This window comes from Sciurus vulgaris (assembly GCF_902686455.1).
Source record: "Sciurus vulgaris genome assembly, chromosome: 5".
NCBI lineage: Eukaryota > Metazoa > Chordata > Mammalia > Rodentia > Sciuridae > Sciurus > Sciurus vulgaris.
The window spans coordinates 66,994,910-67,020,610 of record NC_136465.1 but is presented as its reverse complement, the minus strand read 5'-3'; the positions used below and the strand labels follow the sequence as shown (position 1 = coordinate 67,020,610).

At 34.4% G+C, this 25,701-nt stretch overlaps 1 protein-coding gene across 1 annotated transcript in view; it reads right to left on the bottom strand.

The window, feature by feature from the left end:
• Nucleotides 1-25,701, bottom strand: part of WNK1 (WNK lysine deficient protein kinase 1) — a 141,927-nt gene that overhangs the window by 53,704 nt on the left and 62,522 nt on the right. The window contains 2 exon segments of the mRNA XM_079139877.1: nt 20,853-21,010; nt 22,911-23,131. Of these exon segments, the coding sequence (XP_078996003.1) occupies nt 20,853-21,010; nt 22,911-23,131 (379 nt within the window).

Sequence of the window (25,701 nt, the reverse complement as noted above, 5' to 3'; positions counted from 1 at the left end):
AGTTTAAGTTCTTTGAAAATAAAACTTTCAGCAATGTATGGAAGATAAACCTAAGATAGTAAGAACAAAACACTACTTTCTGGACAATGGGGTGGAGGGGAAAAAATCTCATTATTTACTCCCATCTCATCCTAGTAACTATATAAATTAACAGTTAAAGTAGCTACACTAAATAGTGCTGTAAGTCCATAAATACATATATGACAGATGGCCTAGGTGGGAGTGTTCAGAAAAGCTTACTTAAATGCACAAATTCTAATCATCTGTATAATCTCAGGGACTGATTATAGTATAACAAAATTAGTAACCATCTAATAAATCACAGAAATAAACAAAATCACTCAATCTAAATGAAATACAACTGTTGTCCTTTTTCTGTGGTTTTTCATTTTCGCTTTGTTAAATATAATCAGCTACAATCTGAAAATACAATCTTGATTTTTTGAGACCACATTTAACTTTTATTACAGTATAGTTATAACTGTTCTATTTTTATTAATTTTTATTAATCTTGTTCACCTAATTTATTAATTAAACTTTATCATAGGGTTGTATGTCCAAGAAAAAAACGTGACTATATGTAGGGTTCTATGCTATCAGCTGTTTAAGGCACCCACCTGAATTGTACATCAAATGGTTAGTGCTAGTCTTTAAATACCAAAGTTGTATCCAAAGTGGATAATTCTTATCAATAACCCACTGTGTTATCCTAAAAGTCCTGATTTGAAAAATTCTACTTCCAGGAAATGTAGTAGAGTTGATCCTAAAGTTAAATTCATATATCTAAAAAGTCTGGTTCTGAGATTGACTACAAAGATCACTATTTGCATTTTCTTCCATCTTCTTATTTTTCCAAATTCAGCTCTAAGTTTTTCCAAATTGTCCATGTTGTAGCATAATTCTAATGAAAACAAGAAAATTATGCTGCTAAAGTAAAAAGCTGCTTTAATAAATCACACTGGTATTTCAAACTTATTAAAAAAATAGAAACTCCTTAGGCAAGTTCCATACTAAATGTTCTTTGGTAGCAAGGGGGAAAAAAAAAGAAAGAAGAGTATTTTGTTTTCACATTAGTTTTTTCTCTACAATAAACTTTAAAGTGTTATTTATGAGAATAATGGAAAGAGCTATCTAAAATGCCATATATTGTTTGTAGAACACTTACTATAGAACAAAAAAAAAAAAAAAAAAAAAATCACCTAAAGATGGTTTGGTAAAATAGGTTGGACTGTCCTACATAGATGAACTTTGCATATAAAGAGTTTAAAAAGTGCTAAAGAAAATATAGAATCTGATGAGGAAAAATCTTTCTTCCATAAGCACATACATTTCAGGGGAATGTATTTGGTGTACTGGCAATAAATTGTAAGTTAATAAACAAACTTATACCAATTCTTCTGTTTCAATCTAGCACAGGCAGGTTGGAAAGACAAAATAAATTAACAGAAAACTTGAATTAAGTATGAAATGAACATGCAGAAATAGTCCTATACTTCAGATTCCTTGTTCAGAAAATGGCCATAATATCTGCCCAACATACCTATCTATAGTTACAAAAGCTGGAATCCAAAGTTATATAGGTTGAAAGCTCTTTGAATTATTAAATTTGCTGATCCAATACCAACTTTGAGCTTAAAGGCAATCAGCAGAAATATAAGATTTACTTAAAATAAGTAAAAAAAGTAAAAATTCTCTTGAACCTGTTTTCATCCTTGTTTTGTCCTAAGAATAAATAATCCTTTGTTAACTCTATCCACATAATCATGTCTTTACAAACAGAAATTTTCTACTTACAAATAGGAACACTAGTTGAATAAAGTATATAGAAGATAAGCAAAACCAATAACTGCATAAAATAACCTCAAATCTATAAAGTTATGCTGCTTTTTTAAAACTTATAGCACAATTTAAGTACAGACCATTCCACACCAATGCTATACAGCACATTCAGATGCCACTGTTGCCTTAAAAAAAAATATTAAGATTGCTTACTGCTACCCACTTAAGATACTGAAAAATCTTAACAAAAAATTTCAAAAATTTTTCAAAAAATTTCTTGGTAGTCAGCAACTACCAAGAAATCAGGATTCTAAGTAACCTAGAAGAGGATTGTTGAATAATTTCATAAGCAAGAGTTTATAAGTTGCATATTAAAAGATGATCAAGAACAATGTATGCAATGAGTACTCCACTGACCCTGAAGTGAACTATAGAAAAGCCATCTGAGACATAAATAAAACAGAAACCTGATAAAAATAAAGATACAATCCAGTTTTTGGTATACTCACCAAACTTGTTCTAAAGAGAGGAGAACTTCATGTATTTTGAATAACTGATGCTTTTTTAAATAGTTCACCTAGTTTACTTATTTAGGTATTGGGGATTGAAATCAGGGGTACTTTACTACTAAGCTACACCCTAGTCCTTTCTATTTTTGGAGACAGAGTCTTGCTAAATTACCCAACTTATGATCCTCCTGCCTCAGTCTTCTGAATTGCTGGGACTATAGTGTGCACCACCATGCCAGGTTGTTGATATTATTCTAAAACATGATTTGAAGCACTGGAAAGAACAAACCAATAATAACAAAATATTTTTATGATAAAATTTTCACCTTACTTCCTTTTAGTTTACATACTTCAACAAAGATGATAAGTTCAAAGCCCCCACAATCCTCAAATGCCACCTCCTTTTTTAAAATTTCTCAACTTACCCCCAACTCAGACCTGTTCAACCAGAAAAAGCAAAGTATCACCCACCTAATCTTAATGAGACTGGAAAACACAAAACTGGAAAGAGTACTAAGGTACATAAATCGGGCTACTCTACACAGAATAAAACTACTAAACTTTACTAGGGACACACTCTAAGTCTGTAACTCCTCACCCTACAAGTATTCTTGTCTTACTTTTGAAATTCACAGAATCTCTCTTTGGGCAGTAATGTCTTTGTGTGTGTGTGTGGCGGGGGGGTTCATGAGACAGTGGCTCATACCCACTTGAGATATTTTCAGCATGACATAAAATTATGTACTCTTAAAAAGGTCACTTCTGCACATTAAACTGAGTACCAAAAAAATGAACAATGCGACCCCCATCAGGTGTACATCAAGAGCTGATATAAGTGTTTATCAAAAGCTTAAGTTTCAAATGTGCTATGATAACACTGATTAAAACTTTTCCTAACCAAAGAACATTAAATATTTTAAAAAGTATTCTGAAGTTAACAATTTCAGTACTCTAACTAAAACTTTCTACACATATCATCAAAGAGATCACAATATGCCCTTCATATAGATTGGAAATTCTTACCTACCTCATTTACACAATCCTTTTGAGGGCAGCAGCAGCAATGAGAATTTACGATGACAAATACTGAGAAAAAATCTTTCTTTGTAAAATCCATCAGAAAAGGCAAAACGGACTTGTTAGAGAAAAATGAGGGGGGAAATGGATAAGATGTAAATCAACAGTCACTTAGCCCACAGCATAAGGAAGGCAAACAGCAAAGTCAAACTGAAGCACAGTTTCTCCTTTAACAGCCATGTTTCCCCAACTCTCAGACATGAGTTCGCTCTGCTCAGTCAACAATTTATTTATTTAGATTGGCCTTTTAGACAAAAACTACATGCTGAATGGCAGGGAAAACTATTCTGCTACTGTTGCTTCTGTTTTCTCCTCCAACAGCAACAGATTCCTGAGCAAGCAAATGAGACTTTTATCTGCTCAGAGCTCCACCTACTGCATTCACAGGTTCTGCCTCCTTGACAAAGCTCATCTTGGAGGCTTACTTATATGTATACTAGAAATCCACTTTGAAAGTATGCTTTTTAAAAAAATAAAACAAGGATTAAATTCAGTGAATAAAGTGTAAATTCAGAATATGTAGCCACAAGAACACTGGGCAAAGAATCACAATACTGGGGTTGAGTTCAACCTATCACGTAACTGTGTGCCCTAGACCATATCTCTTAAACTCACTTAAAAAGTAAGGAAAACAGTTGGGTGCGGTGGTACACACCTGAAATTCCCAGTGGCTCAGGAGGCTGAGGCAGGAGAATCAAGAGTTCAAAGCCAGTCTCAAGTAAAAGTGAGGCTCAGTGAGACCCTGTATCTAAATAAAATACAAAATAGGCCGGGGATGTGGCTCAGTGGTTGAGTGCCGAGTTCAATCCCTGGTACAAAAAAAAAAAAAAAAAAGTAGCGATAACAGGCACTCTGTTTACTCAATTTAAAAAGTGGTGACATTAGCCAGGTGCAATGGCATATACCTGTAATGCCAGTAACACAGGAGGCTGAGACAGAGGATTGAAAGTTTGAGGCCAACCTCAATAACTTAATGAGATCCTGTCTCAAAATAAAAAACAAAAGAGCTAGAGACACAGCTCAGTGGTAAAGCAACCCTGGGTTTGATCCCCAGTGCTGCCGTTAAAAGTGGCAATATTAAATGCTTTACCACTATCTCGTGAAAAAAATAATGTATCAGCCAGGAATTAGTTAACAAACATGGCAAGATATTTTTCTATTTCCTTTCCCTTCTACTAAAAGCTTCAGTAAGCATAAAAACATTTTCATTTGCCAGGAAGATCTCACAGACCCACATAAAAACTACTTTGATTTTAATGATTCAGGAAAGGTTTTTCTTCGGGGCATTAACAGGGATGGTGGAAAAGCATGTTGTAAAGGATAAAGTCCTATCCCCTATCCCTTATAACTGTGTAAGCTTGAATCCCAATCAAGACAATGGATGCAAAGGCTCCAGTCACCAACAGTAGTATGAGACAGGGACTTAAAAGCAGTTTGGCAGGAATACTTCCAAAGGTTGGAAATGTACTAAATGTAATAGGATTTCTCAAAGCAGCTGCCACTGATCTCTGACTCAACACAATTGATTGCTACTAACTAAATAGACTAGGATATTAAGTATTGGGCAGGAATGCAGCAACATGCTGCAGAAACACAGCCTTACCTTTAACTGTTTAAGGAAGACTGCTTAGGATTATGCTTGACTAAATTGAAGAGATACAAAATCTTGTTTGTTTGAGCCTTGTTTGTTCCCTGCTTCATATGTTATAAAGATGTGGGTAGGTTTTAAATTTTACCATGCAAGGAATAACTAGAACCAAACAAAACCAAACTGTTATAGCTTTTTGTTTTTTTTTTTTTGACAAGGTTATGATATAGATGCAAATATCTAGGTTCTAGAAAAGTCATCTTTCTATAAATTAAGTTCTCAACATATACAATGAAAATACCATTCACCTACAAATAATGAATCTTTCTCTCAAAGTTAGTGCCACTCTCTGGATTTTCCCTTTTCTTTGAATGATGTCATCATTCATCATGGTTCAGAAAAGAAAGTTTAATCATCCCTGGATGCTTCTCCCACAATATTTAAGATTTGTCTATGAGCTCTTGAAACAAAGATAGATGTTTTAAAAGATGTATTACAGTTCCACTACTAGCACTCTTGCTCCTAAGAGCCAAAGATCTCTAACAAGGCAAAATGAGATTTCTGCTGCCCTTTTTATTAACTCTCAAAACCACTGCTTCCCCCTCCCCGCAACATTACAACTGTGAACGCTGAAGTCCTGAATGCTAAAGTTTCATTGCTAAGTTAGATCGATTTAGGATGGGCCTAATTATTTCCATTCTGTCCACCTTCAACTTATATTTTACATTGTGCCTGCCAACCACCTGACTCCATTTTATCATCCGACATTTAATGACTTTAGGTCATCATTTAATTTATATCACATTTCTAAAAAACTGATTAATAGCTCTCCACATTTACAAGATAGCCACAGGATCATAGATCTAGTAAGAACTTGAGTAAAAAACCCTCATTCAAATGAGACAATTGTAAGCTCAGAAAGATTAATGTCACAACAAAGTCAAAATTAATGCATTAATTCAATTTGTGACTACTGAGAGTTTAATCTAGTCTCAAGGTGTCAGGCATCTACTAGACAACATTGTATTACTTTCAGCACAAAGAATAAGAAAATATGGTCAATATTCCAGTGGGCAAGGATCTAATTACAAGACAATGCCAAAAGCAGAATCTGTTTCTCAGTGCCTAGTTCAATGTTACTACTATGCTTTTTAATTTCCTTACTGTGGCATAAAAAGCCCTCACAATCCAATTTCTACTTACAACCTGGCTCCTAGCTCCCCAAATAAAATCTAGTCAAACTGTTTTTCTTGCTCACTGAATATTTAATACCTGTTTCCACTAACAAGAACACCCGTTTTAGCCAAGCAAGGGTGATGTACGCCTATAATCCCAGCTACTAGGGAAGTGAGGCAGGAGGATCCCAAATTGGAGACCAGCCTGGGCAACTCAGTGGACACCCTGTCTCAAAATAAAAGAGTTGGGCACGTAATTCAGTGGTAGAGTGGCCCTGAGTTCAATCCCTTGTACTGACAAAAATAAACAAAAACTCTTTCTTTTCCCCTCAAGGAGTCCAGTCAATTGAGTTACTTGTTTGTTTGCTGAATACTTTTTTTTTTTTTTTTTTGCCGTGCTGGGGATTGAACAGGCAAGCACTCTACAAACTGACCTATATCCCCAGCCCTGGCCAAGTACTTAATGCACCTTTCTATCAACAAAAATACCCTTGCTTTTCCCTCCCTTTTTAAAAAAAAAACAATTGAGTCTTATGCGTCTTTCAAGTTATACCTGAAATCATACCACTAAGAAAATTCAGAAATTACACAGCATTCATAAGAATCTTTTAGCATTCAGCATGTCAATTACTTCCACAATCCCACAGTGCTGGGACTCAAACCCGGGCCTCCAGCATGCGAGTCAGGCACTCCACGTGATGGGCTATCCGTCAGCACGTGAATTACTTCCAAGCTATCAAAAAGTTCAGTACTGTTGAAATGTATTTAAATATGAGGCATCTTTCCATACTCAATCCATTTTATTCTAAAGTCTGCTGCCTGTGAATTACTGATTAATATTCAGGGCTGATAAATAAATCAGCTTTCCCAAGGAATTCTGAAATAAGAATTTCACACCTGTTCTTTAGAACCTAAAGCACTGGGAATGATACCTCAAACTGTCATTTTTAATCTTATATCACAGTAATGGAATGTCTCTGAAGTCATGTAAAATGTTTTCAAGATACAGAAAGTTTTCTTTTCCACTTATATTCCAAATTTATTGGACAGATACAGGAACAAAATTTATTAAGTTATTTCAATACATTTTTTTTCTAGCAGAACAAATTCTACCTACAAAGAAACAAAGTTTCCTTCAACTTCCAAAATCTATCTAATCAGGAATCAGTTTCATTTCTTTTTATTTAAAAAAGAAAGGTGAACTGCAAACTGTTATATAAAAACTAAAAGGAATTTTACCCTAACAGCCTCAATTCTGTTTTTTCCCAGACAGAATGTTCAAACCTGGCAATTCAAAGGCTAATTGAATCAGTGACAAAGTAAAAATTACACAAACAAAGTAATTAAAAAAAATCTCCATTATTTCTAACTTGGTTGTTAAGGGGCTGGACTCAACCAGATTCTTATTGGTATGAACCATTAGTTTTACAGGAATTTGAACATACCTTATGATCCTGCTGGGAAAACAAGCCTTTTAAAACACTCTACCAAATTGAGCTAGCTTTACCAAAGGAAATTAGCTTGCCTCATGATTAATTCCCCAAGGCTCAATTGCTTTCTGGACACATGAAAGCCTGTATGTTGGTCCAACCTCAAATGCCACTATCTTTCATATAAAATGTTGAGACCATTGCATACTATAGTTTTCATTCTTTTATTAACAGATGAAACTTGTGCAATGTACATTGCTTCTCTAACTTGGATGTTCTCATTACTAATGGCGTAGATTTTTAAGATAAAAGTACTGCATGTACCTAAAATGTTTTTCTATGTTAAATAAGGATCATGAACCTTTACAAAAGGGCTAAAAAACTGCAGCAACCCATTATTATATCTGTTACCCAAATTCCCTAAATTTTTTTCCTCAGAAGATTTACCTTAAGATCTAGGGGAAAAAAAATATTTAAAAAGAACAGGTAAAGAATAAAAATGTTAAGGTTTGTATGAAGTCCCTTGATTTCTGACTCTATTATTAAGATCTCACATATGTCCTTAGACAATATGGTTAACTTCTATTTTCTAACCTGTGAAAAGATGTTATCTACTTATCAAATTAAAAAGTTTAAAAAAAGATAGTATTTTAAGGCACTTTGCAAGGTGATTGACAAAAAGATTACCAATATATGTTAATTCATTCTCCCCCACTTAAAGCTTTACTTCATCAAACACATTAAATTTCATGCAATTTGCTATATGTCACCAGTTAAAAGAATAGGACAAAAGACAACTTAATTTCACTACAAAACATGTCACAATGTCAGTTATAATAATGGCAATCAATACCTAACAAGTACTGACTGGTAAGTGCATGCAAAGGCACTTGCTATGTTTTATATGCCTTCCTCATTTAATACTCAGAAATACTTCAGGCTCAGAGAAGTTAAATAACTTGTCAGTCTTACAACTAGGAAACGTCATTTCTGGAATTATAACTCAAGCAGATCCAATGCCAGAGACCATTTCCTCCACAAGAACTGAACATTTTGTTTTACTACCTACAGTTTTGTATTCATGTACTCAAATACTGGCTGAGTGCCAATGACTTGTCAGTTGCAAATTACTAGGGATACAGCAAAGAATAAGAAAAATAGAACACCCAAATCAAAAAACTTATATTCAAATTGGGGCTTCAATGTTAGATTGTGAGGAAAGCCATGAAGAAAATTAAAATCTGGAAGAGAACATAAATAAGAACTTAAGAACACTGTTTTAGACAAGGTGGGTAGGAAAGACCTCTAATCACATAACACTAAAAGCAAAGACCTACACCCAGGCCTGGGGACCCATGCCCATAGTCCCAGCAACTCAGGATGCTGATGTAGGGACAATCATAAATGCAAGCCACAAATGCAAAAATGGCTCTGGAATAAAACATAGTTGCTAGAGCACACTACACACACCTCAATTCGATTATTCTATGGTGGGTGGTGGTGGGTGGGGGGAGGGTGGAGAAGCGAGACCAGAATGAATTACTAGTATGACACAATCTATTACCAGTACTTTACAGAATATAACCAAAACTATGACCTACCCTCTTCACATGAGCCTTTACTTAGGTTTAAAAGTCCTCAGATCACAGACTGACATTGTAACACATATTTAGGAATTCAATATAACATTTTGATATAATCAGGGAATCTGAAGCCAGAACTTTTGTTCTTGTCTCAATAAGTAATCTTTTGCTAAACCATCTGGGGTCTCAGACTATTTATTTATAAATGGTAGAGAGTGCTTACCCCCCCCCCCATTAAATCCAGGGCTGTTGGAAGAATTTAACTACATAATATATGCAAGTGTCAATGCAACATCTGGCTCATACTGTACATACTTATTAATATTTGCAATGCTATCACGTACTACTGTATGTCAACGTACTACTGCAGGGTCCAACATGTAGTAGTGAATTAATCTGAGGAAAAAGGAAACCTGTCCTTGAGAGGCATAGTTCTAGAGGTAGGGAAATAGTTAAATATCAATATACTAATTATTAAAACAGAGGCAGAATACACCTTTTCTACTGCTCACCTTATTATTTTTACTTTTTAAAAAGCAACAATTAAGGTGGGGGATTGGTTCTTAAAAATCAAAAGGAGATCAGTAGAGGAAAGGGACCAATTGGTGGAAAGCAGTGAGGGAGGCTGGAAATGCTAGGGAGTGATACTGGACAAATTTTATTGTTATATTGTGTGCATGTACGGATATAACAAATCCCACCAATATCCAATAGTAAAATATTTTAAGCTTTGTGGTTTATACAGTCTGTTGTAATTACTCAACTATAGTTCTACAGTACAAAAGGGCCATTAATAATGTTAGAAAAAAGAGTGTGTGTTTCCACATTATTGACTAAAACATGTAAATTTTCCAGATAAAATTGTAATTTTTTTATTACTCATTTTATTTTTCATATAAATGTCCTAAAAATTGAAATAGAAACACTAAATACAGTATTTTGCACATAGTGATCTCTGTTAAATGTCCTATTACTTCATTGAAGAATGGTATAATATCACTGGAGGGAACTAAGGGGACAGGAAGACTACAAACAACAGGAAAATCCCACAGTGTTCTCTTTGCACTTAAACTACAAACGAAAAGGTTAAGAGGGAAAATGATAAGAATAATGGAGTTGTCTTCCCATCCTCAGGTCAGCTGAATTTTGTGGAAGTTTTTGCAAAGACACATTTTCATTCTGCCATTCATTATTTATGTTTTCATGCTTATCTCTGCTTTAATTCCAGAGTCATGTCTTGGTTTTATTTTATACAGTGATTTTCCTTTCTTCTGCCTACGCACCTGTTCAGCTTCTTTTACTCTCTCTTGTAGAATAAGTTTGTTATCTTTCTTCCAAAAGTCTTTAAGTCAGAGCTGAATTCATACCAGATACTGAAAACATTGGGGACCACCTCCTTCTCTCCAATTTTTTGTTTCATAAAGAAACAGGCTGTAGTCTCAAAAAAACCAATTTATGAGTTCTGTGAGTGAAGTCTCTTCTGTCTTTTGGGTCAATTTTAACTTGAATAATAATTGCCTCATGTTTTGCCTGAAAACTGCATGTGGGGGCTGGGGTTGTGGCTCAGTGGTAGAAGCACCTGCCTAGCCAGTGTGAGGCACTGGGCTCAATCTCAGCACCACACATAAATAAATGAATAAAATAAAGGTCCATTAACAATTAAAAATATTAAAAAATAAAGATTAAAAAAAAAAAAGAAAGAAAGAAAAAAGAAAGGCTGTATGTGCTCTTTGGAGGAGACCTCGTACACCTTCCCAGCTTCAACCTCCAGGCTTCTAAGTCTTTCTTCAGTTTTCTGAGATCCTTTTGAAAATCTTCAGACTTCATCTGTGAGGCCTGAAAAAGGTCCTGCGGTTCTGACAGTGGAAAAAGACACACTCTTCTTTTTTAGCATCCCCATCAAAATTCCAAAGATAATATGAAACAATATATGACAGAAGGCTTCTCCTATTGTCAGTGATTTTGACATTTTTTTTCAGCTTTGGGAGAATGTCTTATCCAAAGCCATCTGTCTGCCCTGGAGTTTCATTTCCACCATTCGTGTAGTTGCCAAAGGCAAGGACCAAACCTAAAACCTGCATAACCCTGGGCTATTTTTTAGGTCTCACATAATTTCTATAGTAATATCAGTTTGCAACGAATTGAGCAAATCCTTTCTGAAAATGTTGACTGGAACAGGGATGCAAAAGACTTGCTCTGAGAGCTGGGGATTAGTGACAGTTCATAAAGGAACTGTTCGGGTTTGTCCATTTTCTTTGTCTTTGGAGGATCAGCCATGCTTTTCAATTTTTTTCCAGTTCATCTGACTGTGCTCTCAGTGATGTGATCCAATATTGTGAAGACCCTATAGGTTCCACCAAACAACTTCTTGACTTGATAAACACATTCAACAAAGTAGCAGGATACAAAATCAATAACTTTTCCATACACCAATAATCAACCTGCTCAAATTTATAAATGTTATAGTCCTAAAACTTAAAGTTATGTATTTAACCTCATGATTAGTTTGATTTTTTTAGATCTTAAGTACATATACTTAAAATGGGCATTTATTTTCATAAAAGTAGAAAAGAACTACTTTTATTTTTTTTTTTATTTCATTTCATTTCATTTTATTTGGTACTGGGAATGAACTCAGGGGCACTTGACCACTGAGCCACATCCCCAGACTTATTTTGTATTTTATTTAGACACAGGGTCTCACTGAGTTGCTTAGTACCTTGCCATTGCTGAGGCTGATTTTGAACTCTCAATCCTCTTGCCTCAGCCTCTGAGCTGCTGGTATTATAGGCATGCACTACTGCACCTGGCAAGAACTCCATTTTAATTCACAAAAAGATTATCTCTCTAATTCATCTACTTTGGCTATCTCTCCTTTATCTCCTCATTTCAGACTACCTGTCATTTCCCTAGATGATGGTGATAGTCTTTGAATTGGGGTTTCCGCTTTCAGTTTCCTCACAAATTTCTCCACTTTGCTGCCGGAATCTTTCTAAAATTAAAGTGTGCTTGTATAACACCTTACCTTTATTTACTTTTGGTACTGCGTATTGAACCTAGGGGAGCTTTACCACTGCCATATTCCCAGTTCAAGTTATTTTAAAAATTTTGAGACAGGGTCTTGCCAAGCTGCCAAAGCTGGTAAGTCTCCCAAATTCTTGGGATTACAAGTGTGTACTAGCTTGCCTAGCATCACCTACCAAACTTTTAAGGTGGCAGAATGGTTCTGCCAGTGCTCTAGAATAAAATCTAAGCTTTCTTTCCTCCCTTTTCCCTTGCCTCTTCCTTTTCCTACTTTCAAACCTGATAGACATACAAAATTATAGATCTCTCACATGCAATACTTAGTCCTTTCCTATCTTTTCTTTCTCTAACCTGTCCAAACTAATGAGGTACCACGACTATGTGCTTTTGTTAAGTACTTACCCTTCGAATTGAATAACTTCAAAAACACTTTTTGTTGTTGTTGATATACCTTTATTTTACTCATTTATTTATATGCAGTGCTGAGAATCAAACCCAGTGCTTCACACGCTAGGCAAGTGCTCTAAAATTGAGCCACAACCCCAGCTTACAATATCTTTTAAAGAGTATGACAATTATCTTCTTTACTTGTCTGCTCCCCTTGCCTAAAAAGCTTTTTAGAGACAATAACTGTATTTGATTTAGTAATATTTAATACCAAGGATTTAGGAAAAAGTCTGAAACACTGAAGAGATTCAATATGTAATGGATTAAATCATGAAGAGTCTCAGAATTAAACTGCATTCCCCCAAAAGAAATGGTATAGTTCTAACCTCAGTAACCTCACAATGTCACTTTATTGGAAACAGGATCTTTGCAGAGGTTAACTTAGTTAAGATGCGGTTATCTGTGAGTAGGTGGGACCTTAACCCAGTGACTGGTGTGCTTATAAGAACAGAATAGACACAAGGCCATTGTTGCAGAGATGGGGGGGCGGGGGGGGGGGGGGCAGGTGTGGTTTGAAATAATGCAGTTAAAATTCAAGGACTGCAGCAAACCACCAGAAGCTGGGAAAAACAAAGAAACGATACTCCCCTACTGTTTTAGAGGGAGCCAAGACCATGACAAAACCTTGGTTTGTATTTTTGGCCTCCAAAACCAAGAGACAATAAATATCTGTTGTTTTAAGCCACTCAATTTGTGGTACTCTGTTATGGCAGGCCTAGAAAACCAGCATCACATCTGTGCTTAAATACTGAATATATCAATTTAGACTTCCAAGGGCACATAATTTCTTGTATCCCTCCACACCACTAATCCCAATCCTTCCCTTGAAAGTTAGGTAAAAATCAGACATTGCGTATAGATTTGGTGAGGTAAGTTTGATGTGCCACAATTTAATTAGCTTATATATTTGGCAATCAAGACATACAGAGCAAAGAAATAGAATTGAGATTTCATGTGCATATGGTCATCTGATTTTCAGCAAGAGGCACTAAGACCATTCAAAGGGGAAAATATCAGTTCAACAAATAGCACTAAGACAACTGGATAGCCACAAGCAAGAGTGAAGTTGGATTCTTATCTCATAATCTATACAAAAAGCAACCAAAGACCTAATTGTAAAAACTGAATCTCTAAACACAGGAGTACATGTTCATAAAGACAAGCTTGGCAATGCAGTGTTGGACATGACACCAAAACGCATACAAAAAATAAACTACATAAACTTAATCTCATCAAAAATTAACATTTTTTGTGTGTTTCAAAGGACACTACTAGTAAAGTGACATTATTAAGAAATGACAACCCCCAGAACAGGAGAAAATAACTGTAAGTCATATGTTTGTAACAGAACTTATCTTTAGAATATGAAAAGAACTCAATAATAAAAAGACGACCCAATTAAAAATGAATATAGGATCTGATCTGAATGTTTCCAATCAAAAGGAAAACATATATTCAACAAGCATATGAAAAAAGTGATCAATATCTTTACTGATCAGGGAAATGGAAACCAAAATCATAATAAGATACCACTTCAAACTACCAGGATGGCTAGAATCAAGGTTAAATAACAAGTGGCAACAAGGATAAATAGGATTATTATGCTTCATCTCAAAAATATGTACAAATATTGTGTGTTAATTAAAAATAAAATAAGGGCTGGGGTTGTTGTTCAGTGGTAGAGTGCTTTGCCTACCACCTTTGTACCACATACAAAAAGAAGCAAACAAAATAAAAGCATATTATCCATCTACAATTACAAAAAAGTTTTTTTAAAAATAAAATAGTGTCTGGGGCTTTAGCTCAGTGGTGGAGCACTTGGCTTGCAGAAGGGAGGCACTGGATTCAATCCTCAGCACCACATAAAAATAAAGGTGTTGTGTCCATATACAACTAAAAAAAATTTTTTTTAAATAAATAAATCAACACTCTCTTGCCCTGATGACGTGCATTTACTTGGAAAACAAATTCCTTAAATGGTTAAGCAGATTTAGCATACTACCTAGTAATTCCAGTCTAAGGTATATAACAGAAAGAACTGAAAATAGATATTCAGTGGACAACTTGTACATGAATATTCAAAGCAGCTCTATTCACAGCAGTTCTATTCATCACAGCCAAAAGGCAGGACACTGTCCAAAATGTCTATCAATGGATGAATGACTAAACAAACTGTGATACGTATACACAGCATTATATTACTCAGCCTTAGAAAGGAATGAAAGGGCTAGAGATATAACTCAATGGTAAATGCATGCTTAGAATGCATGAGGCCCTGGATTCATCCCCAGAAACAAGGAGATGGGAGAGAAAGGGGAAGAGGTGTGGGGGCATGGAGAGAGAGAAAGAAAAGAATGAAGTACATGAATATTTGCTACAACATAAATGAACCTTTAAAACATTCTAACTGAAAGAAGCTAGTCACAAAAGACCAACTATTATATGATTTCATTTATACAAAATATCCAAAATAGGAACATCTATAGAGAAGGAATACCAGTGGTTGCTTACTTGAGGGTACTGGGGTCCTGTGCCTAAAAAGTAACAGATAAAAGGTAAAGGGTTTCTTTTTCAGATGATGAAATTATTCTAAACTGATTGTGGTGATGGTTACACTTATCTGTGAATGTATTAAAACCAATGAATTACCTGTAATTCCAGGTATTCAGAAGACTGGGAAAGAAATACAGAAAAGTTTGAGACCACCTGGGCAACTCAGCAAGACTGTGTCTCAAAATAAAAAGAAAAGGGGGGTAGGGATGTAGCTCAGAAATAGAACACTCTTGGGCTCAATCCGCAATACCATCAATTGATCAAACAAATTAATTATATACTTGCAATGGGCCAATCAGACCATATAAAATATCTCAATAAAGCTGTTAAAAATATAAAGGCACATTTTTATTAGGCACATATAATAAAAAAAGAAAATTATTCCTAATCAAGACTCTGACCTGGCACTTTATGCCATTCAGAGAATCAATGACTCAATCAGTCAAATGCTCAAAGATCTTTTAAGATTCAATAAAAGCAATAAGTACAACACATTAGATTAACCAACTTGTAAAAGAATTCACTGAAAGTCAAATTTAAGAACTACAGAAAGCCTATAACTTAATTATGTGTAATCAGGTTTACATGGAATAATTTGTCCAAACATTTGTGATTTATTGAAAAGCTTTGGGGAATAAAATTCTAAAACGGAAGATTTTGGAACATTTATTGTAAACAATATATTTGAGTCATTCTTAAACTTTAAAAAAAGATAGTTATTGCTACTATTTTCCCAATCTTTTATGAAAGAACCCATTAAATCATTTTGAAACATCAAGAAGCTATTAAGATGGCAGACATTTCAAAGGTAATCAAGTTACATATTAAACAATGTTTTTAAACTTTTTCAAGGCATTTTTATATAATTTCAAAGCATTTGCTTGTCACAACAATCTTAGTTGTGGTATGGCAATTAGCCCACCATACTCTCATGAGAAAATTAAGACTCAGAAGTAATTGCCCAAAGTCACATCATCATTTATTGTTCAGTAACATCATTCATACAACATGTAGACCTATAAATTAACCTTGATACGTAACAACTTTTGGCATTTTTTCCCTTAACTTTGAATCCTATTAGCTTATTATTTTCTCCCTCATTACTTGGTTACTTATTTTCATTGAAGATTTCAGATTTGGTATCTAGTCATGCATTTTAGGTAGCAAGGAATGATCGATTCATTCTCCAAACAAATGTACCCAGTTTAATTTCTCAATTCTAAACATAAACCTTATTATAATTTTAACAGTTATCACCTTTTTCACACATGAATGTAACTCCATGCAAAACCACAACTTTTTAAACAAGCTAATATTCACAGTATATTTCTTGGTTCTAGTTGTACTTAGCACATAGAACAAATTAAATGAGGGTTGGGTGTGGTGGTGCACACCTGTAGTCCCAGCAGCTGGGAGCTGAAGCAGGAGGATCACACGTTCAAATGACAGTCTCAGCAATTTAGCAAGACCCTAAGCAACTCAGTGAGACCCTGTCTCTAACTAAAATACAAAAATAAAAATAAATAAATTAAATTAAATCTGTCAAGTGGAAAGGATACTAATAAAATTATTTTTTCTCCAGTGAAGTCGAACTCAGTTGAATAAATAACTATATTCTACTCTTCAAATCCTCGTAACCAGAATTGAGACTATAGAATCCTGAGGACTAATAAAGCATATAAACTATTATAGTTTGTTAAGGAAATTATGTCAAAACTTATTCTTTCTCCTTGTACACACAGAGACAAGTACAAATGAAGGATTATTATCCAATAAGTGTTTGTCAACACTAAAGAGGAATTCTGGAGCTTGGTGCTATTTCTTAATGATTATTATTTCCTGAGTAGTTAAAAACCCCATAATGTTATTTCAAACCTTATCATCATCATCATCTTTGAAAGCCATTTTTAGTCTATACCCCTCAGAAGATAACTTAGGGGCTGGGGATATAGCTCAGCTGGTAGAGTGCTTGCCAAGCACAAGGCCCTGGGATCAATCCCTAGCACCGCAAAAAAAAAAAGATAATTTAACTCATATTTCATAAAAAATAACCAGGACCTACTATCAGTATCAGTATCAGTACCAGTCAGTACCAGGTAAGCAATCTGTAAGGGAGTTACGGGTGTCTTTTTTTAATAGACAGATAAAGAAACAAAGTAAAGGGAAACTGGGTGACTTGTTCAAGACAACACAAGGAGCAGGGATGTGAAGTCAAGATATTTTTTGAGTACTGGGAATGAAATCAGGGGCACTCAACCACTGAATCACATCCCAGCCCTATTTTGTATTTTATTTAGAGACAGGGTCTCACTGAGTTGCTTAATGCCTCCCTGTTGCCTAGGCTCGCTTTGAACTTGAAATCCTCCCATCTCAGTCTCCCGAGCTGTCGGGATTACAGGTGTACGCCATAGAGCCCAGCAGGGTAAAGTTAAGATTTTGTCTGTCCCAAAACATCATAATATCTGATTTCATCTTGAGGGCAAAAAACAACAACAAAATAAAAACCCCTTCCTTTATCATGCCCAATATCAATTAGCTACCCCATCCTCTCGCTACTGTAATTTCAACTTCTCTCTTCCTTTCTTGCTCAAAAAAACCTAGGGTTATTTTTAAAACAAAATAACATAATAGCAGCAAAAACAAAACAAAAAAAACACATGGAGAGTCACAAGTTTACCTCCTAATTACTGACCCCTAATTCTTTGCTCTGACAGGAGACAAGATTAACAATTAGGGAAATCTACTTAGTGATTCTTTTTTTTTTTTTCTTTTTAATGGTACTGGGCTTTGCTCATGCTAGGCATGTACCATCATGATTGATTGTTATCTTTCTTTCTCCCTTTTTGACAGTTCATACAACAATTCTTTTTGTAAAACCTTCCCTAATCCATAGTAGAGTTAACCATTTTGTTTTCAATATTCTTAGTGGCTGTCTCCATTAAAGTACTCACTATGCTTACACACTTATCTTCTATATTAAAATTAGTGTTTTGAGAATAGGAGATATGTATGTTATTCATCTTCAATCACCTTCATTATTCATTTAGAATATCTCTTAGATGCAAGCCTTATTTATTCTCATTGTCAAAATCTGATTTCACATCTATCTTACTTTACACTGTGTGTTACCTTATAGAAGTATTTTATGTTATGAATTTACAATTTCACTTTACTTAAACTGGTTGAACTTTCTTGCTATCTCTTTCTGGTATTAAAGAACTTCTAGGGGCTGGGTGAGATGGTGCATGACTACAATCCCAGCAGCTCAGGAGGCTGAGGCAGGAGGAGAATTGCAAGTTCAAAGCAGCCTTAGCAAGTCAGCAAGACACTGTCTCAAAATAAAACAAAAAGGGCTGGGATGTGGCTCAGTGGTTAAATACTGCTGGATCCAATCCTGAGTACAAAACAATATAAAACAAACTAACAAAAAAAAAAAAAAAAAAAAAGAAAGAAAGAAAGAAAAAAAACTTCCAGGTTGCTTATACCAAAACAAGTACAAATTAAATTCCCCTTTTTTTTTTTTTTTTTTTTAATTAAAGCCAGACCTTGCACATGTTGGTTAAGCGCTCTACCACTGTGCTATATCCCCCTTTTAAAATGTTTTAAATTTTGAGACAGGTCTCATTAAATTACTCAAGCTGATCTGGAACTTATGATCCTCTCACATTAGCTTCTTCATTAGCTGGAATTATAGGCATGCACCACCAAGTCCGGCATAAAATTCTTAATATTATCTTTTGTTAGTCTTCATCTTTTGGCAGGGGAAGTTAGGAGGATTCCTTTTTTGGGGGGAGGGGCAGATTATAGTTGTAAACAATGATGGGATTTGTTGTTAAATATTCATACATGCACACCATATAACAATATAGTTTGGCCAATGTCATCCCCAGCATTTCTCACCTCCCACCCCCGGGGTCCCTTTGAAAAAGGACTGGGGATGTAGCTCAGTAGTAAAGTAATAAGTGCCTCTGAGTTCAATCCCCAGTACCAAAAAAAAAAAAAAAAAAAAAAAAAAAAAAGTGCTGGGGATTCAGCTTAATGGTAAATCGACCCTGAGTTCAATCTCTAGTATATATTTATGTTTCTATGTATCTATCTGGCTATTAATCAATAAAGTAAGCAAGCAAACAATGAATTAATCTATGAATAGCTGATCAGACTATGGGGAGGTAGAAACTAGTTGGAGGAAGCAGTTGACCGGGGGCATGCCCTGGAAGGATTTATCTTTTCCAGACCCCTTCTCTTCTCTTCTCTGCTTCTGGCTACTGTGAGCTGAGCAGCTTTCCTCTCCCATGCTCTTCTGTCATGTTTTTGCCTTGGAGCCAGCTGACCATGGACAGAAATCTTTTGAAACCCTAAGCCAAAATAAAACTTTCTTCTTTTTAGCTATTCTTGTAGCCTAAAGTTTGTCAAGGCTTTTTGAACAGTGGCTCTCAAAACATCTGCCTTAAAATGCTTTACACCAGTAAAATTATTGGGAGCCCAGCAGGTTTTTGTGTGTTCTATGTAATGATGTTTACCATGTTAGAAGTTAAAACTCAGAAAGTGTGAAGGTATTTATTAATTCATTAAAAATGAGTCCACTATGTTAATAATATAAAACACTTAACATTCTAAAATCCAATATTTTCCAAACTAAAAAAATTTTTGCTTTTCTTTTTAATACATGGTTTAATAGAAGACAAATGGATTATGACAACTGTACTTCCTCTTCTGCAATTTCATATATTATATAGACTCTAGAAAATACACAGTATACTCAAGTAAATGCTAATAAAAGGGGAAAATTTTTACATTGTTGACATGACTACTTTAAGAAAAACTCTTTACAGAAATATGGAAAAGAGAATAACAAGTTAAACAGCAAGAAGCAAACAGATAAATTAAGAAATATCACATTCCTAATAATTAAATTCTTCAGTGAATTCATGACAAGCAGAAAATGAAGGTAACAGGCTAAAACAAAACAAAATATCTTCTGTGAGCCTTGATAGGACCTATTTTAAATAGACATCATTAAAACAATGGGAAAAAATATCTGAATATGTTTAGAGTACGTGATCCAGAAATCACAGTTAATTGTGTCTGGTATTATGGGTATATTAGAAGATATCTGTATTTCTTTAGAGAAGCATAATGAAGTACACACTGGTAAAATGAAATGATGAGTCCTAACAACTACATTTCAGGTTTTATTTGGACAGCTAAAGGAAATAATCTCTGTCAGGACACATAACTATCATGGATAATTTAAACCATAGTGAGTCATTAATTTATACCTTAAATATTGTGGGTAGTCATTTACAATTTAATAAATTAAAATACCAAATAAAGTCATTCAGAGAAAAATCTGTGAACAAATTAATTTGATAAAGCACTTATGCGGTGGCTTATGTGGTAGGAGGGAATGAGAGCTCAGATGAATTAATAGGGGGTTGCAAAGTAGGTGCTGAGAGTATGGTTTTAAACGTAAAATATATCTCATAATAAAGGTTTGAGTGAATGCAAGGAGGGACAGGACAAATAGGTAGTTCTTTTATCTTTGCTCTCACTATATCATGAGCCTTGCACATAGCTCAACACCTCCCCTTCCCCAAATCTTATTTAGTATACTTTCTACTACTATTCCCTTTGGCATGGTTGGGTGTTATCAAGCTTGGGAACTCTTAACAGTTAGGAAGACTTACACTGGTCACTCGACGGTAGATCTGCGCAGCATTTTGGCATTCCGAGTATGGATATTCAGATGTAGCCATCTCAAGCATGCACATCCCAAACGCATAAACATCAACGGATTCATCATATTTCTCCTCATACATTTCAGGGGCCATGAACTCTGGGGTACCTTAAATTAAAAGAATGATTCACACTCAATGCGAGCAGAAGCTGCAGTCGTTACTCACCAGGGGGAAGAAGCAGAGGGGTTAACCTGTGAAAGAGAAAAAATTGGAAGAGGAAAAAGAGGAAGAACATCTTCTTAGTCAGTCTGTTCCATCCAATATCTTATAGAAGATCTTCCACTGTAAGGCCTTTATAAGAAACTTAACAGGGTCAAGTAACTGAGTGTTTATGTATTGTTTAAGATGGATCCCTGTAATACAATATGTCAAAGCAGACTCTTGGCTAAGATATAAACTAATATATGGAAAATAAATGAAAGCAAAGAGTAAGAAACTAGCAGGGAACAAAGCAGATATAATGGCAACTACCTAAGTGTGAAAGATTCAAAAAGATTAAGTACTTGTCTGCCCCCTACTGTATGGTAGCTGCAAATGTCATTAACACTCCACCTAATCAGTTTCACTTTTTAAGGAGGCCTTGCAGTGAAAAACCCCAATGTTCAATACATTTTTAAAGACAATAAAATCAAATGTAATTGTCTATAAAGGCCACTCACCAGAGTCCTTTATTTCACATACTTACCATTACACCTGCAGTATATAAACTTACTGCAGATAAAGGAAACAGAGTGAGGGACATCCTAGAGGCAAAAAACAAATATATACATGCACAAATACAGAATGATTTATAAGCAAGAGTGTGTGATCCCATAAGACTAGGTTCTGCAATGCTTTTGAATAATTAAGTCTTAAACTTCAAATTGTAAGCTTACACATTATATATAAACAAAATAAAAACTACCTTGGGCCAGGGGTTTCTGGTAAAGATAGCAAAAAGGATATTCAGCTTCAAATAAATTTTTTTCATTCTTCATGTTATTGTATTATAAGAAAATGTAAAAACAGCACTTCAAATCTTAGTCACATAACATTCCAAGGAGCACACTGTGAGCAAATTACATCAGTAATTTGCTTTTCCTATTAATATTTAGAATTCAAACCTATTTCATAATCAGTGAATTTCTTTGTGTGAAGTAGAATGTCTGTGAAGATTTCAAGTTCTTAAATTATAATATTCACTTTAGAGAGTGAAAGTTTATCATAAAAAGAATATAATTGTTTTCAGTTAACACATGATTAAAAGTCTGAAAGGATAGCCTTACTCTTTAGATTACTAATTCTCAACAAGGGGCAATTTTGCCCCCCAAACAGCAATGTCTGCAGACATTTTTTATTATAATAATTAGGGATAGGTAGACAGAAGGTGTTGTTGCTGGCATTTAGTGGGTAAAGAGCAGAAGAATGCTGCTAAATAATCCCAAAATGCACCCAACAGTTCCTTACAACAATTGTCCAGCCCCAAGTGTCCAAAATACTAAGGTGAAAAATTTATTTTGGATACATTGTAATTTCTGAAGGGTAGAAGTAAGAAAAAAATAGATAAAACCAACTTTTCAGAATAAATTCATACTTTCATATATTTAGATAACATTTTTAAAAGACAGGACTTTTCCAAATATATATCCAATGTACATTTTAGAAATCAAACTACATAAATTTCATTTCATTAATAAAGTGACACACTGAACACACCATATAAATAGTACATAAAATATTAAGTATCCAGAGAATGATTCTATGAGATTGATACATGAGGTTTTGTCAACAAAGTTCATCTTACTTTTCCCCATGTAATTTTATAGAACATTAATAATCTTAAAGATGATTCTAGAAGCATAAATACAGAGAACCCCCACATCTCATAAGTAGAAATGATTACCTTCTAGGTTTAAGCTATGAACTTCTGAAGGTTTATTTCATGTCAGAAAAGTTCTGACAGGGTCAGGTTTCTGAACAGAAATAATGTCAGAAGGCTAGACAGGCTCCATGGTACTTGAAACATACCTATCACACTCTTGGCAAAAGAAGCTCGCTTCAGGGTTGCCAGACCAAGGTCTCCAATCTTGACTGAGCCCGTAGGGCCAGTGATAAAGATGTTGTCACATTTAAGATCCCGGTGAATAATAGGTGGAGTTCGAGTGTGAAGAAACTGAAGTCCTTTAAGGATCTGCCGGCACCAACTTCTTAAAACTTTGATCTTCATCACTTTAAACCTTTTCAGGTACCTGGAAAAGGAAAGTACACCAAAAAGGTTATCAATGATATGAGTGTTGCTTTGAAGAATTCCATTAAATTCTAGCATTCCTGAGATGGGAGTATCAAATTTAGAATATTAAGATTCAGTAACCTGGTTAGCGATACTTCTAATAAGGTTAAAGACTTTTTTTGAAATAAAAATTCTATTAAAAAACAGAAAAATAATTCTTCTAAGTACTTTTTCATCTGAACAGTTATGAGTATTAGGTAACTAGCTTTTTCTTAAAAGAAAGGGAGATCAAGTTGGCTGTATCAGCATTAGCAATAACCAAATATTTTAAAGAACAAAATATTTAATTAGCAGAAAATCCTAGTAACAAAGCACAAAAATGAATTCCTTAAAATTAGTTCACTATTAAAACAACTAAGAGGTAGACAGAGTTCTACTTCTGGTAATGATGCAGCTCCTAATGGCTGCAAATGTATTCATAAATTCTAGTAAAAAAATACAAAACAATGATTTGATGGTGTTTGGAGAACGATCAAAATCAGTCACAATTTGGAGGTGAGTTCAAGGATAAAGAAAAGCAATACTTGAACTTTCTACTTTCTATACCTTTTCACAGGAGAGAAGGTCCCAGTCTGACTATAAGGTCAGCTAAAATTCAGGATCTGCAGCACGAAAGACAGTGTTGTCCACCAGAACTCTGCCATGATAGTCTGCTCAAGACTAACCAAATGTGACTATTTATATTTAAATGTAGAGTAACTAAAATTTAAAAATACCATTTCTCGGTTGTAACAACCACATTTCAAGTGCTCAAAAGCAACATGTAGCAAGCAGTACCCTTTTAGTGCATATATTAGAAAATTTCCATTACTGAAGAAAGTTCTATCGACAGTGGAGATCTTGAAAAGAACGGAGGAAATTCCAAAAAGTAGAAGTAGATTCTGCATATTCTCCCTGCCCAAATCTCTAGTAGATCTTTGAAATATGTATATGTGAGATAGAGTCCATGCAGTCCAGCTAACGCTAGCAGAAAAGAATAGAAATTTCTAATGCTACCCACTGCTGGTAAGATAGTTTGGGGAATGCATTCTGATGCACGTTTTATTGGAAATATACAATGGGACACTGAAAAACACTAATAATGTTAAATATACAAGAATAGATTTTCCTCTTAATATCTGTAAAATACCTTTGAATATTTAATGGGAAATCTAACAGTTTGGGAAGGCCTATAAAACATGTAAGTGCATGATATGAAAATTATAGTATAAAAAACAAGAATCAAAAGGAATAAGCATAATAAATTATGTAAGAATTTTTAAATATTTTATTTGAAAGTATACAGTATGAACACCAAATTGTGAAGAGTTAGACTATAAATGCAACCTCTAGAGTAATCATTCAATTTTTTTAAAAACCTGAAAAGTTACCAGTAGAACTAAGATGAAATTCTATTTTATTTGCATGGGGTTAGTAATTAAAATTAATAGCATAAGTGGTTTTACAGATTAAAAATACATTAAAATATTATAAATACATATGCACCCAGTATCACAGCACCTAAATATAAAGCAAATATTAATACATCTAAAGGCAGAGAGAGAGAGAGAGAGACTCTTAAATATAGAAGAATAATTCAATACCATACTTTCTGCAACAGACATAACATACGGGCAGAAAAATCAAAGAAAACAGCAAAGTTAAATTTTAAGACCAAATTTCGAACCTAACAGACATCAACGGAACATTCCATTGAACAGCTATTATTCTTTTAAATAGCAAGGAACGTTCTCCAAGATAGCAGGCCACACAAAAAAAAGGCCTCAACTAGGCTGGGGGTAGCTAAGTGATAGAGTGCTTGCCTAGAATGTGTGAGGCACTGGATTTGATCCTCAGCACCACATAAAAATTAACAAACAAAAATAACACTATTTTTTTTTAAAGTCTAGACTTTAAAAAAATTAAAATCATAGTATATCCTTCAACTACAATGTGATAAAACTAGAAATCAAAAACAAAAAGAACTTTGGAAACTATACAAATACATGGAAATTAACTTACTTCTGAACAATCAACAGATCAAGATAGAAATTAAAAAGATATTTAAAATTTCTTGAAATAAATGAAAATGGAAATATAGCATACCAAAATGTATCAGATATAGCAAAAGCAGTATTAAGAGGTAAATTTATATCAATCAATGTCTACATCAAAAATGCAGAAAGATTTCAAATTAAAAACCTATCAATGTACCTCAAGGAACTACAGAAAACAAGAACCAAACCAAAAAGTAGAAGAAATATAAAGAAATGAAATAAAGACCTTAAAAAAAAAAAAGAAAAAAAAAAACAGTTGGTTTTTAAAACTAGAAATTCTTATGCAGCAAAATAAACGAAACCCCTATCTCTCATCCTGCACAAAACTCAACTCAAAGTGGATCAAGAACCTAGGAATTAGACCAGAGACCCTGCACCAAATAGAAAAACTAGGCCTGAATCTTTATCATGTCAGCTTAGGACCAGACTTCCTTAACAAGACTCCCAAAGCACAAGAAAGAAAAGCAAAAATCAATAAATGGGATGGATTCAA